At 44.8% G+C, this 14,436-nt stretch overlaps 1 protein-coding gene across 1 annotated transcript in view; it reads right to left on the reverse strand.

The window, feature by feature from the left end:
• Nucleotides 1-14,436, reverse strand: part of TOP2B (DNA topoisomerase II beta) — a 507,457-nt gene that overhangs the window by 9,477 nt on the left and 483,544 nt on the right. Inside the window, 1 exon segment of the mRNA XM_030205679.1 lies at nt 509-615. Within this exon segment, the coding sequence (XP_030061539.1) occupies nt 509-615 (107 nt within the window).

Here is a 14,436-nt window from a genome sequence, read left to right on the forward strand (position 1 = left end):
AGCTGTGCTGGGAATAGACTCTCTAAGTGGCCGCAGAGTAACCCCAGGCGGGTGGCTAGGCATTTCGTGACAGCTGCCCTTACTTTTACCTGAATTTTCATGGGAAGGTTCCTGAGGTGGAGTTAGATCAGGGTGAAGCAATGTGCATGGTTTTGTATTTTTTGAAACTATGCATGCCATTTTTCATAGTAGTAGTAACAGAAAAAGCAGGTGTAAAGATCAGAAGGTACTTTGTCCTAAGCAGCTTTCAAAGGGAAACCCATTGCTACAGAATCCACAGATAAAATAGTTCTTGTTTTACAGCTACCCACACAGTTATGTTAATTGTCCTCAAAGATAACGTATGTTCATTGGATATGAATAACCCACCTAGAAGAAAGTGGGATAGAAATATTTAAATAAAATATAATGCATACTCAGTGTAATTATAGGAGGTGGTCTTTATTGCGTATCTAAATTAAAAAAAAAAAAAAAAAAAAAAAAAAAAATCAAGCCTCCCCAAACTCACTTGTGTTCTGACTTTTCCTGCTGATGATCTGGCTTGTTTCTTTGCTGGAGTATATTCACCTTCATTTTCTGAATCAGATTGTTTCCTTTTCCTGCCCCTGCCTTTACCTAGAATGGAAGAAAAAGAATTACAATCAGAATATCAAATCTGACCTGTACAAAACATATAAAGTTTGTGATATTAACACTAAATATTGACATCAACAATATACTTATCACAAACTAATTATAGTATTCACAGTAAAAAAAAAAAAAAAAAAGATTATTAATGGAAAACATTACAAAGTTTAGAAAGAATAACAAGTTTCATCCACACAAAATCTGTTAACCATTACAAAATTCCTTTTCTGGGGGAATACTGAGAGCAGATAAAGCCTCTATGTGTAAGTGAACATTACTTTGCTGGGAAATTTGGTGACAAAGCTTGGGAGATAAGACAAAAACAGGGAATTTATCAATGACCTTCTATAATTTCATTAAAAAGCAAAAATTAGTTCTTAGCTTAAAGAGCCTAAATTCAATTTGTCCTACCTTTATTTAGCCTTCTTTCCCACCCACCCTCTATAGCAGTTTTTCCCAAATCCGGTCCTGGAGTACCCCTTGCCAGTCAGGTTTTTAGGATATCCACAATGAATATGTATGAACTTGATTTACATACACTGCATCCAATATATGCAAATCTATTTCATGAATATTCATTGTGGATATCCTGAAAACCTGCCCGGCAAGGGGTACTCCAGGACCGGATTTGGGAAAAACTGCTCTACAGGCACATTCCGTAATTTATAGGCAGTTATCTCAAATTAAGATGACAGGGTATTCTCATCGATACAATGATCAGTACTAATCAACAAACTATTTGCAATTCATTGAGAAGCAAATATAAAACAGTAACAAAATATATAAAATAATCTGAAGGGCCTTTATAATGGTTTGGTTATCCCTACTCCCCTAGGAAAGTGAAATAACCAAAAAGCTCACCAATACTAAGATGTAGACAGAAGTCCAACAGCTAAGAGGGTGATATCCAGACTTTTGGACTGAGTGCCACATATATGATTATCTCCCAATTGATGGGAAATCATATGGGTCCACTTTATACAAAGTACAATCCTTGGAAGCTAGAGTAAAAGATCTAGAGGTGCTGAAACAGTCAGGTATACAAAGGAGACCTACATGGACATAACAGAGAAGACCTACCTCCAGTTTGGCAGCCTCTGTGCCACCTTGGAGAAGAGAGATCACCTGAAGGGACAGTAGTACCTTGATTTGGCAGGAAGTAATCCTGTAGCTATGATCTGCTTTCCAGGGGATGCAATAATATCTTCTCAAAACAAGGATATGTCTCCAGGAGCTTCTGTCCAAGAGGGAAGGGTTAGGAAAGCTGGCAATTCAATCTCTAGGTATATAGATAACTGGGGGACTGGTGGGCATGAGATCACTTGGTCATCTGCCTACCTGGTGTGAATATGGCAGACCTTGCAAGTCACCTAGATTATATTTTATAGATTATACTGCTAGAGAGGAGCTGGCTGAGTTAGTACAATGAATAGGTATATCTAGGAGAAAGGCTCTGGAAGCCAAATGTAAGCTTTAGGTAGAAAGCTGAAATCTAGTATGCCCAAGGTAGTATACATAGCACTGAATGAAGAGGTAGATATAATAGGTGTTTTTTTGAGGATGCTAACTGTTGCACCTTATTTTTCATGATTCTAGCATTTGAATGCAGACATTTCAAAGAATGTTTGTTGCCTTCAATTTGCTTAGGAGTTGATAGTGATAACATGTAATCTTTCAAATCAGTCTGCTCTTCACTAGAGGCATCTGGGCTACTTTTACTTTTATCGCATGCTCTCTACCAGATGATCATGTGCGACTCTTGGCTTCCCTCCAAGTTCTAGTTTAAATGCTGCTCTATCCTCTTTTTAAACATTAGTGTCAGAAGGCTGGTTCCACCCTAGTTAAGGTGAAGCCCATCTTTTCAGAATAGGCTCCCCTCATCCTCAGAATGTTGTCCAGTTCCTAACAAATCTAAATCTCCTCTTCCTGCACCATCATTTCAAGTTAGAGAACTGGGCTTGACATACAGGGGTGCCTGGTTCAAATCTCACTGCTGCTCTTTGTGATCTTGGGCAAATCACTTAACCCTTCATGGCCTCAGGTTCAAAATTAGATTGTGAGCACTCCAGGAACAGGAAAATTCCTAGTGTACCTAAATGTAATTCATCTTGAGCTACTACTAAAAAAGGTTCAAAGAACAGTGACCAAAATGATAAAAGGAACAGAACTCCTCCCATATGAGGAAAGGCTACAGAGGTTAGGGCTCTTTAGCTTGGAAAAGAGATGGCTGAGGGGTGATATGATTGAGGTCTATAAAATCCTGAGTGGTGTAGAATGGGTAGAAGTGAATCGATTTTTCACTCTTTCAAAAAATACAAAACCAGGAGACACTCAATGAAATTATGTGGAAATACTTTAAAAACAAATAGGAGGAAATATTTTTTCACTTTAAGAATAGTTAAGCTCTGGAACTCGATGCCAGAGGATGTAGTAATAGCAATTAGTGTATCTAGGTTTCAAAATCGTTTGGACAAGTTCCTGGAGGAAAAGTCTGTAGTCTGTTATTGAGATGGACGTGGAGGAAACCACTGCTTGCCACGAGATTGGTAGCATGGAATGTTGCTATTAATGGGAAAATTAGGTTCTTACCATGATAATTTTCTTTCCTTTAGTCATAGCAGATGAAGCCATTACGTATGGGTTATGTCCATCAACCAGCAGGGGAGACAGAGAGCACTCAAACTTTCTCAGTGCCCTCTTGGCCAGCTAGCTCCACTGCCTCTTCAGTATTTGAAGCTTCCAAAGCAGTATGGCAAACCGCAATGGGAATCACAAGAGCTTTCCTCACAGCGAACGATGGCCCATCACAAGGGCATGAACTCATAAAGGAGGGAATGCACATCCTCCTGGAGGGAATAAACTCATCCTCCTTATTGTAGAAGTGGAGGGGAACACACGCACCTCCTGGAGGGAATCACACATCCTCCCAACACACTGGAGGGAATGAACTCATCCTCCTAAAGTTAAACTGAACATGAATCCTGAAGATTGTTTTCCAACTTTCTCCCAAGGAAGGAACTTCAGGAAATTAGAACAGAACCTGAAAAAACCCAATTTACAGCATACTGACAATCCAACAGGGAGGGCTCATGGCTTCATCTGCTATGACTAAAGGAAAGGAAATTATCATGGTAAGAACCTAATTTTCCCTTCCTTGTCATCAAGCAGATGAAGTCATTACGTATGGGATGTAACAAAGCAATCCCTAGATAGGGTGGGAACAAGCCACACCACGCGCTAGCACTTGTGCTCCAAAACGCGCATCCATCCTGGCAGCCACATCCAGCCTGTAATGTCTGGCAAAGGAGAGCTTAGAAGCCCATGTTGCTGCACTGCATATCTCTTGAAGAGAGAGTGCTCCAGTTTCAGCCCAAGAGGAAGAAATCGCTCTAGTAGAATGCGCCTTAAAGGCTACAGGCGGCACCCGGCCGGCCAGCAGATAAGCTGAAAAGATAGTCTCTTTGAGCCAGTGGAAAATAGTGGCCTTAGACGCTGGAGACCCTCTGCAAGAACCTGATAGTAAAACAAACAGATGATCAGAAGTCCTGAAAGAGTTAGTAACTCGCAGATACTGCAGCAGAGTCCTGCGCACATCCAAAAGGTGCAGCTGCCCAAAAGATTCTGGAAACTCTTCCTCTGAAAAAGAGGGCAAGAAAATAGGCTGGTTTAGGTGAAACGCTGAAACCACCTTAGGCATAAAGGAAGGCATGGTCCGAACCGTGACTCCGGACTCCGAAAATTGCAGAAATGGGTCTCTACAGGACAGCGCCTGGAGCTCTGACACCCGTCTCGCCGAGGTAATGGCCACCAGAAAAACGGCCTTCAGTGTCAAATCCCTCCCCGATACTCGCCGAAGCGGCTCAAAAGGAGATGCCTGCAGGGCTTTCAAAACTAGCCCCAGGTTCCAAGCTGGACAGGGTGCTCGCACGGGAGGTCGGAGCCGAAGCACCCCTCTAAGAAACCGTGCCACGTCTGGGTGAGCAGCCAAAGACACGCCTCCCACCTTACCACGAAGGGAGGCCAACGCTGCCACTTGCACCCGCAGGGAATTATAGGCCAAGCCTTTTTGTACACCTTCCTGCAAAAAGTCCAGAATCGGCGAGACAGAAGCCTGCATTGGTGCAATGGCTCTGGAAGCACACCAAGACTCAAACAGGCACCAAATCCTAGCATAAGCTACGGAAGTGGACCGCTTGCGGGTTTGCAGGAGAGTGGAAATCACTTTATTGGAATAACCTTTATCCCTCAATTGCGCCCTCTCAATAGCCATGCCGTAAGACCAAAGCGGCAGGCGTCCTCCATGGCTACCGGACCCTGAGTCAACAGGTTCGGTACCAGAGGTAACGGCAGAGGAGCCTCCAGGAGCATCTGTCGGAGGTCTGCATACCAAGGTCTCCTTGGCCAATCCGGGGCGATGAGGACCACTTCTCCTGGGTGCAGCCGAATCCGCAAGAGCAGGCGCCCTATCAAGGGCCATGGGGGGAAACACATAAAGAAGACCCGGAGGCCAGGGTTGAGCCAAGGCATCCAACCCCGCTGAGCGAGGATCTCTCCGTCTGCTGAAGAAGCACGGGACTTTGGCATTGGAACTTGTCGCCATGAGATCCATCACGGGCTTGCCCCATTTGGCACAGATCTGCAGGAATACTTCGTCTGCCAGATTCCATTCTGCTGGATCGATCTGATGCCTGCTCAGATAATCGGCCTGCACATTGCTCTGACCTGCAATATGAACTGCCGACAGACACTGAAGATGCAGCTCGGCCCAGTGGCAAATCAGTTCGGCCTGCGCAGCTAGTGCTCTGCACCTTGTTCCGCCTTGTCGATTTATATAGGCCACTGTTGTCGTGTTGTCCGACATCACTCTGACAGCCAATCCTTCCAGGGTCACTTGAAAAGCCAGAAGCGCCTGAAACACCGCTTTCAACTCTAGGCGGTTGATGGACCACTCCGACTCCTCGGGTGTCCATAGACCCTGGGCATGCTTCCCCTTGCAATGTGCGCCCCAGCCCTTCAGGCTGGCATCCGTTACCACCAGGCACCAAATGGGGAGCGTCAGCGGCATTCCTCGCCGCAGCATGCTGTCCGAGAGCCACCACTCCATGCTGAGTCGGGCCGCAGGGAGCCAAGTGAGTCTGCATTGGTAATCCTGAGAAACTGGAGACCACCTCTGGAGTAGGGAATACTGTAGCGGTCTCAGGTGCGCTCTCGCCCAGGGTACCACTTCCATCGTGGCTGTCATCGATCCCAGCAGCTGGACAATGTCCCAAGCTCGCGGGCGGGGCATCCTCAGGAGCAGACGGACCTGATTCTGAAGCTTGCACCGCCTTAGCTTGGGTAGGAACACATAACCCGAGACTGTGTCGAACCTGGCCCCCAAAAATTCTAGAGATTGTGAAGGGGTCAGGTGACTTTTGGCCATATTGACGACCCAGCCTAGAGATTGCAGTACTGAGACCACTCTGGCTGTAGCTTGTAAGCTCTCTGTTGCAGAGTCTGCTCTGATGAGCCAGTTGTTTAGGTACGGGTGAACCCTGATACCTTCTCGCCTGAGAAAAGCAGCTACTACCACCATTACCTTCGAAAAGGTTCGGGGAGCTGTGGCGAGGCCAAAAGGCAAGGCCCTGAACTGGAAATGTTTTCCCAACACCACAAACCTCAGAAACTTCTGGTGTGGGGGCCAAATCGGTATGTGCAAGTAAGCTTCTTTCAGGTCTAGAGACGTGAGAAACTCTCCTGGCTGAACCGCCGCAATGACGGAGCGCAGGGATTCCATGTGGAAATGCCGCACTCTCAGGGACTTGTTCACTTCTTTTAAGTCCAGAATAGGGCGAAAGGACCCACCTTTTCGCGGCACCACAAAGTAGATGGAGTATCGGCCGCAGCCTTGCTCGGCGGGAGGCACCGGGGTCACCGCCCCTAACTGAATCAGACCTTGTAAAGTCTCCTCCACCGCCGCCCGTTTGACGGCAGAACCGCATCGGGACTCCACAAACACGTCTCTTACTGGGGCATTGAATTCTATTCTGTATCCATCTCCGATCAGGTCCAGAACCCACTGATCTGAGGAAATCTTGGCCCACTCCTCGGCAAAGAGGGAAAGTCGTCCTCCGATGACAGGCATCGAGGAGAGGGCCGCCCCTGAACTCCTGGCCTTGAGCCACCAGCTGCGGAACGCTTGTCCGAGCGAAAGGAGTTCCTCTGCTGACCACGGGCACTTGAAGTGAACCCAGCCGAACGCCCCGGGCGGTACCTTCTAGCTTCACGGAAGCGAGGTCTGTACGAGGAGTGGACCGCCTGACCCTTAGAGGAAGGCCTCTGCCTATCTTCGGGAAAGCGCTGGGGTTTTGGATCACCCAAGCCTTTCACAATTTTCTCCAACTCCTCACCAAATAGGAGAAGTCCTTGAAAAGGCAACTTCACCAACCTTTTCTTAGAGGCCATGTCCGCTGCCCAGTGTCGTAGCCACAGACGACGGCGAGCCGCCACTGCTACTGCCATTTGTTTAGCCGAAGCTCTGACAAGGTCATAAAGGGCATCAGCCAGAAAGGACAAGGCCACCTCCATCCGCGGAGCCACATCCAAGAAGGGCTCCGCTCCATCTCCGGGCTGTGCCACTGCCTGTTGCAGCCAAGCTAGGCAGGCTCTAGCAGCATAACAGCTGCATGCAGACGCCCGAACAGTGAGACCTGCAATTTCAAAGGATCGTTTCAATGCTGTTTCCAGCCTACGGTCTTGAACATCCTTCAGGGCAACACCTCCTTCAACAGGGAGGGTAGTTCTCTTTGTCACCGCAGTGACTAGGGCATCCACTGTAGGCATTTGAAAACGAGCCATATGCCCCTCACGCAGAGGGTATAACTGCCCCATAGCCCTGAAAACTCTCAAAGGTCCCTCGGGGTCAGCCCACTGAGCCGACACAAGCTCTAGGATGGAGTCATGCAAAGGGAAGGCCCGAGCAGCTTTCTTGGTACTAGCCATCCTGGGATTACCCGAGGAGGCCATGCCACTGTCAGGATCTTCAATCGAGAGGGCCTGCAGGGTATCTGAAATAAGCGCTGGCAGCTCATCACGGTGGAAAATCCTCACCGCGGAGGGATCATCCAGATCCTGTGGGAAATCCGCACCTGACTCCGGTTCCTCAGACCAAGAACGTCTGTCAGAGTTCTCCGAATCCTCACACCCCGACCACGGGGGGGAAAAAGGTGCACCACAATCTGAAGGGGAATTAACCCTTCTGCACTTATCTTTGGGCCAATCATCCGGGAAAACCTCACTGGGCAGTCCCAGAATCCATCGGGGGGGCCATCAAAGGGGCCTCAGGCGACCCTTGAGGGAGGGCTCTTTTCATCATGTATGCTTTATGCAGCAAAAGCACAAAATCCGGGGAGAAAATCTCACCCTGGGCACCCAAATCCTGTCCGGTGCTAGCCACTCCTGAAATAACCTCATCTCGAGGTGCCCCACCCGGCTCAGGTCTCTCCGTGTCCACGGAGATCGCGCCATGCGGTGTAAGCAAAATGGCGCCCGCTGCCAGCTCAGAGCGGGAAGAAACATCGCTCGCCATGCTTGGGCCGGCTCCTACGCCTGTACAGCACGATTTACAGAGCCCTGCTGCTGATTTGCGCTTGCCACAGGTGGAACAGCGCTTTACATTGTCCGCAGCCATCGCCGAAAAACGGCAGTAAAATCCAAAATGGCGGTTTCGCGCCAAAATCACCCCGATCGCGGGCCCACCCCGGAGGAGTTGGAAAACACTCTTACCTCAAAGGATCTAGCGTACAACTACGATCCTGCTGAAAATCAGGCCAAAAACCTCTGTTCCAGCGTCTCTGCGTTTAAAAACGCGACGCAACTTTTTTTTTTTTTTTTTTAACGCTGTGAGGAAAGCAGAGGTATTGAAGACTCCGGAGGCTCAGATGAGTGGGAAAGGCAGGGAAAGGGCGAACCTATATGCCTGCATCCACTGTTGGTGGGTAAGGACAGGGAAAGCAATGCAATATGTCCACATCCACGGAGGTATGGGTAAGGCAGGGAAAGGGCTAACCTATGTGCCTTTAAAGTGAAGCTGCTATAGCCTCCAACACCCCGGTTAACAACTGGCAAGCCAGGAACCACCTCCCGGCAGATTTTTCTGGAGCTCGAGAAGCTGCAGCCACCCTGCTAGGGGAGATAGAGAATACTGAAGAGGCAGTGGAGCTAGCTGGCCAAGAGGGCACTGAGAAAGTTTGAGTGCTCTCTATCTCCCCTGCTGGTTGATGGACATAACCCATACGTAATGGCTTCATCTGCTTGATGACAAGGAATGGGTTTCTGCCAGGTAATTTTGACTTGGATTGGCCACTGTTGGAAGCAGGATACTGGGCTAGATGGACCATTGGTCTGACCCAGTATGGCTATTATGTTCTTATGTTCTAATATAGAATCTTCTTCTATATGGATAGGCTGTGCCACTGAATATACATGAGTGTTCACTTTTGGCAGCAATCTTCATAAATAATAATCCACACAGACTCTGGAGCTCTCTCTCGGGTCCTGTGCAGGGAAAAACAGCAGCTAAAGGTAAAGACTCCAAACCAGGGGATGAAGAACCCTGCACTAGCTGGAATAGTAAGGCATTTGCAGATTCTTTACACAGTGCAACCTCATCAAGATCGCTCAACGGGGGATCATGGATTGTGGCTCAGTGACTCTACCTCTAGGCTTAAAGAAGGGATTGGCTCAGATAACAACCTTTCAGACCCAATAGCTTTCACATGCTTATCATCCAGTGGTCTGAGGACTTCAGGGGAGGAAGCCTTAACATTCTGAAGTTTAGCTTTTCTGTTTCCCCATAATAAGAAACTCAAGGTCCACCACAGCCAATAGCAGTAATCAGACTTCAAGTAATCAAAATGCCTCTTTGGTCATACCCCTTTGGGCACATATGACCAACCACACGCCAATGGCCATGCACTGTTGCAGCCATCAGTTTTTATACGTCAACCAGTTGCTCTTTGTTGTCATGAAGAGCAGAAACTAGCAGCTCAATACTTCTAGTCCCTGCCGCAATCATATAAGATAATTCCAGGCCCCAATTATAAACTCAGCCATTTTCTCTCCCCTGTCCCTGCCCATCAGTCTCCCCCAAACCCAATTCCCCCTCCACCAAACCCTTTTGTGAGAAAACCTCCCATTCCCCACTCTACCATAGCAGGAAGTGATACCCCTCAAAGAGTCTCACCAAGCCCCTACATTCAAAATCCACACAGCCATTCACTTTACAGTACCATGTTCATCCCCCCACCCTCATATCACACACAAAACCACCAAACACCTAGCCCCCAGCAGGAAGCATACCAAACCCAAACATCAATCCTCAAAGTGCCCAACAATAACTCTCCCCTCCAAAAGCCCCTGCACCACCCCTAAATCCTGCAGACATTAAAATCCCTCTATATAAACAAAAACTTCACTGAAACACAAAACATGCTACTCAAGTTGGATATGGGGCCACCCCAGCATTGTCTATTATGCGAGTTGTCCACTCACTGCCAACGATAACCCACCAGTCTCTAGTTTATATCCACTGGGTGGCATGCTGACGCTGATCTTTGGATGCTCACCTTCTGTAGCAACTCTCATGTGGGCACCATTAGTGGTCCATTATTCAACAGCCCAAATGGGAAAGTCCACCAATATCTCAGATGAGCCTTGGCCAAAGACTGTATGATTTCCTGAAAAGCTCTCCTTTCCACCAGCATAATAGCTGCCAAATCTTGGAACACTTCTATAGAGTGCCCATTCCCCTGCAACACTCCACATTCCTTGGCCTTTCGCAGCATGCATTCCTTATCAACAAAGCAGAGGAAAGGGAAAAGGGGATGGGATTTGAAATACTGCCTTTCTATGGTTACAATCAGTGGTTTACAATGTAAGTTCCTTGTGACTGTGGGCAAGTCATTTCACACTCCATTGCCTCAGGTACAAAATAAGAAGCTGTATATAATATGTAAACTTTACACATTATATACAGATACTTATTTTGTATTTGGGGCAATGGAGGGTTAAGTGGCTTGCCCACAGTCACAAGGAACTGCAGTGGGAATCAAACCTAGTTTCTCTGGTTCTCAGGCCACTGCATTAACTATTACAAACACACTACCACATCTCTCGGGTGGTCAGGTACACAGGTCCCAAAGCTCTGTGGGCCCATTCCAATTGTAGTGGCTCCAAGGGCAATGTGCCCTGTGACTTATCAACTACCACCTTGGGTGAATCTTTTCATATAGGCGGTTAATAAATCCCAATAAACAAACTAATCAGCAAAATAATTGTTGTACTATGGTTACAAGGTCATAGTATAGCAGCAAAAGAGAAGGTCCAAAAGTACACAAATACAAGCGTCAAAAAAACCACAAAGGGCCTGTGAGTGGAGCAATGCAACACTGCACCTGCCTCAGGGGTCTAACAAAAAGATAACATTATAATACAATATAAGCATATATATGGATTAAAATAAAACAATCTGAATGTGATTGGATATGCTGGTATCCACGCATAAAATGTGCACATCAAAAAGTGAAGCTTTCATAAAAAGAGTGATCTATGTGAGCAAACATATATAATAGTAGAATATGCTAAAACACAAGCACTAAACAGATAACGATTTTCAAAAAACATGAAGTGACAAAAATGTGAAACTAATCAATAAATAAAAACTGTGTTAATCCCATGTAACAATTAAATACAATCCATAACATGCAAATATATACTAAAACTGACCACAAACTGATAAAGATGTGTTAGAATCTGAATGTCTTACCAAACTAATACTCTCAGCAATGGCAAAAAATATGTCCAAAAGAGTCATGTGAAACAGCATAGATAAAAGATTAGGGGGCTCATTTTCAAAGCACTTAACCTTCCAAAGTTCCATAGGTTTGAAAATATGCCTCTAGGTCACATTGAAACAAAAGGAAAAAATACGCCCGACTTTATCAAGAAAGATGTGATGCAATACTATATAAAATCCAAATGTGCTCCTATATTCAATATGAAAGCAACTTCAATACTATCTTGAATCCTTCAAAGCAGTGCTACTGTTAAACACAAAATAGGGAAATACTACATAAAATAACCAGTTAAAAATACCTATTGGTAAATAGTGCAATACTGTATATCCTACCTACAAAACAAGCAAAGGCACGTAATGAATCTGCTGAACACCTGAACGAATAGCAACAAATACAGGATGACGCTTTCTAAAAAATAAACAAGGAAATTCTCTCAAAATGTCATCGTGTCAATATTCTGTATGCCCATTAAATGCAAAGACTTCATACAAAAACAAAACCATGCTTAAAAAACATATATAGATTCTATAGAAATGTCTATATACAATTTAAGAGGAGGTAGTGAGCAGAGGAAAACGGTCTTAGAAAGCAGTCTAAATATAATTGCTCTGTGACAACATAAAATCCACTTTAAAATACCAACTGAATAAAATACAGACAGCGCTTATTATAAAACCATAGTGCAGCGTAAGATATCTTATAATTCTCAATTTTCAAGCAACTATCATAATTTATTTATTTTATACATTGGTCTATTGTTGAGGGGACGACAGTGACTGACATTTCTGCTGAACAACTGAGAGGAGATTAGCAACATCGGGAGGACATACCAAGCGCTGTACCTATGGATAAATACATGATCTGATTAAGACTGGGTGGGCTGTCACGTGATTGGTATTAACATGTTGTTTGTAATGACTTGCATGTTTATGAAGTACACAGCTAGGTATTACGTTGTATTAGATTTGTAGGAATTGACATGCTTTAGGAATTGGGAGGGTATAATAAATATAATACATCCTAGGTGGTTTTAAGTGACATTTGAATATTTAAATAAAGTGATTTGTCATTATGATAGTTGCATGGGAATAAATACAGGTAATTTCATGCAGCTATATCGTAATTAATGTACCCAGTTTATATTTGGATTGTTTAAAACCCTCAATGGTATAAGCGCAAACACTGACAATCACATGTTCTAAACGGATCATATCCAGCACAATAAACTGACAAAATGAAGTTCATAGCTTATCATATTAGTTAGCAGTGAAACAGACTAAGCGCTTCCATACTTAGTAATGGCTTCCAACAAACTGCCAGAAAAAAAATGGGACATGTGCAAAGCACAACTTAAAGCGACCTTAGTGAGGTAGGATATGATGTCATGGGGCACTCATAGAACCAAAAAATAATAAATATATGAACATGCGCACAACTGGAAGTATATCAAACTGAACAAGCAAAAAAGGTGCTAGCAAAACAAAGGAGTTAATTGAAAAGAAAGGACCTGAAAAAGTATATACACGAAAATAGCTTACATGCAGATTACAGCACATTATACAAGATCTCCATATAAACTTGCTGTTAAAAAATATAACATAAAACATCCAAAGCAGATATTAAACCATCAGTACAATATATATACACAATTATATTTTATATTGAAAAACAAAACATTCATGAATCTGAAAAAAAACATTACAAAGGCATGTTTAGAATTACCACAAAACAGAAAAAAAGATTTAAAAAAATAATATATTGTTAACCTTAAAACCTACATAACAATACAGCAGGTATACAGCATTGTTATAAAATATCAAAAAACAAAATATCATATGTTGCTATCCCATGATAGGAACAGTAAACTGAAACACAAGACATTCTTCTCTTCTATTCTACAGGAACACTGACAGATCTAATTCTTTAACCCTGCTGAGGAGATGGTATTCAATTCAAAGCTAAATCTTTGTTCTTGTTTTAATAGAATATTATTAATGCCACCGCCACACCATGATAGTTTCACTGTCTTCAATACAAGAGTATCCTCTATCGCTGAATCTCCTAGCCATAGGTATCACTTGTCAACTGAATTCTGTGTGGTCACTACATAACCTTCCCAAATGGAGGAACTGTGAGTATGGCAAATTCTGCTTCAAATTTCTATTAAGGAAACTTTCAAAATGAAGAAAATGATTCCTGTCTGTGGATTTTCTATAAACCGTAGTAATGAATCCATAAGTATTCTTCTTTATTAGAATAACCAGAAAAGGGATCTCAGTGTTGTCATACAGCATAGAGAATGTCACAGTCCTACAGTGATTTGGCGCTGTCTGAGAGCTGTGGAAGCGCAGACGAGGGAGGAGGAATCTTCAGCTGCATCCACTGACACGTGCTGTCAGCGCGTGAAGGAACCATTTCGGGATTTGGATGGGGCGGCGTCTGTTACTGGATGACGTAAAATTTAACCCCACCAATTCTCCAGACCGATGCTCTCACATCAAAGCTGCCCTAGCTTGCTGTCTTGCTGGTCAGCAGTGGGTCCCGAGACATTGCCTTCTGCCCTTGTGAGTTCCAGTGCAGCTTGGTGTGTGGGCTTGCCTTCTGCCCTTGTGAGTGGTTCCAGCGCAACTTGGTGCTGTGTGTGTGTGTGGGTGTGTGGCCCTGAGCTCAGGTAGTGTGCTTAGGTGTGGGGCCTAATCTTGTCTGGCCTTGTCTTGTATGCAGTGTGTCTGCTGACTCTGTGTTTGGGTTGCACGCCTGCCTTATTGTACGTTCACCCCTGCTTCAGGCCTCTGTCTGTGCATACTGCTTTTCTTTCTCTGCTTGCTGCTTGAGTTCAAATTTGGCCTTGCGGCCCAAGTGAGTGGGCTCTGATACGCATGGGTTCCAGTTCAGCCTTGCAGCCTATTTGAGTGTTTTCTCTCTTCCTAGTTTGCCTAGTATTTCTGGTCCTGGTCATGTGAGTTGGGCCTTG

This window comes from Microcaecilia unicolor, chromosome 1 (genome assembly GCF_901765095.1).
Source record: "Microcaecilia unicolor chromosome 1, aMicUni1.1, whole genome shotgun sequence".
Lineage (NCBI taxonomy): Eukaryota > Metazoa > Chordata > Amphibia > Gymnophiona > Siphonopidae > Microcaecilia > Microcaecilia unicolor.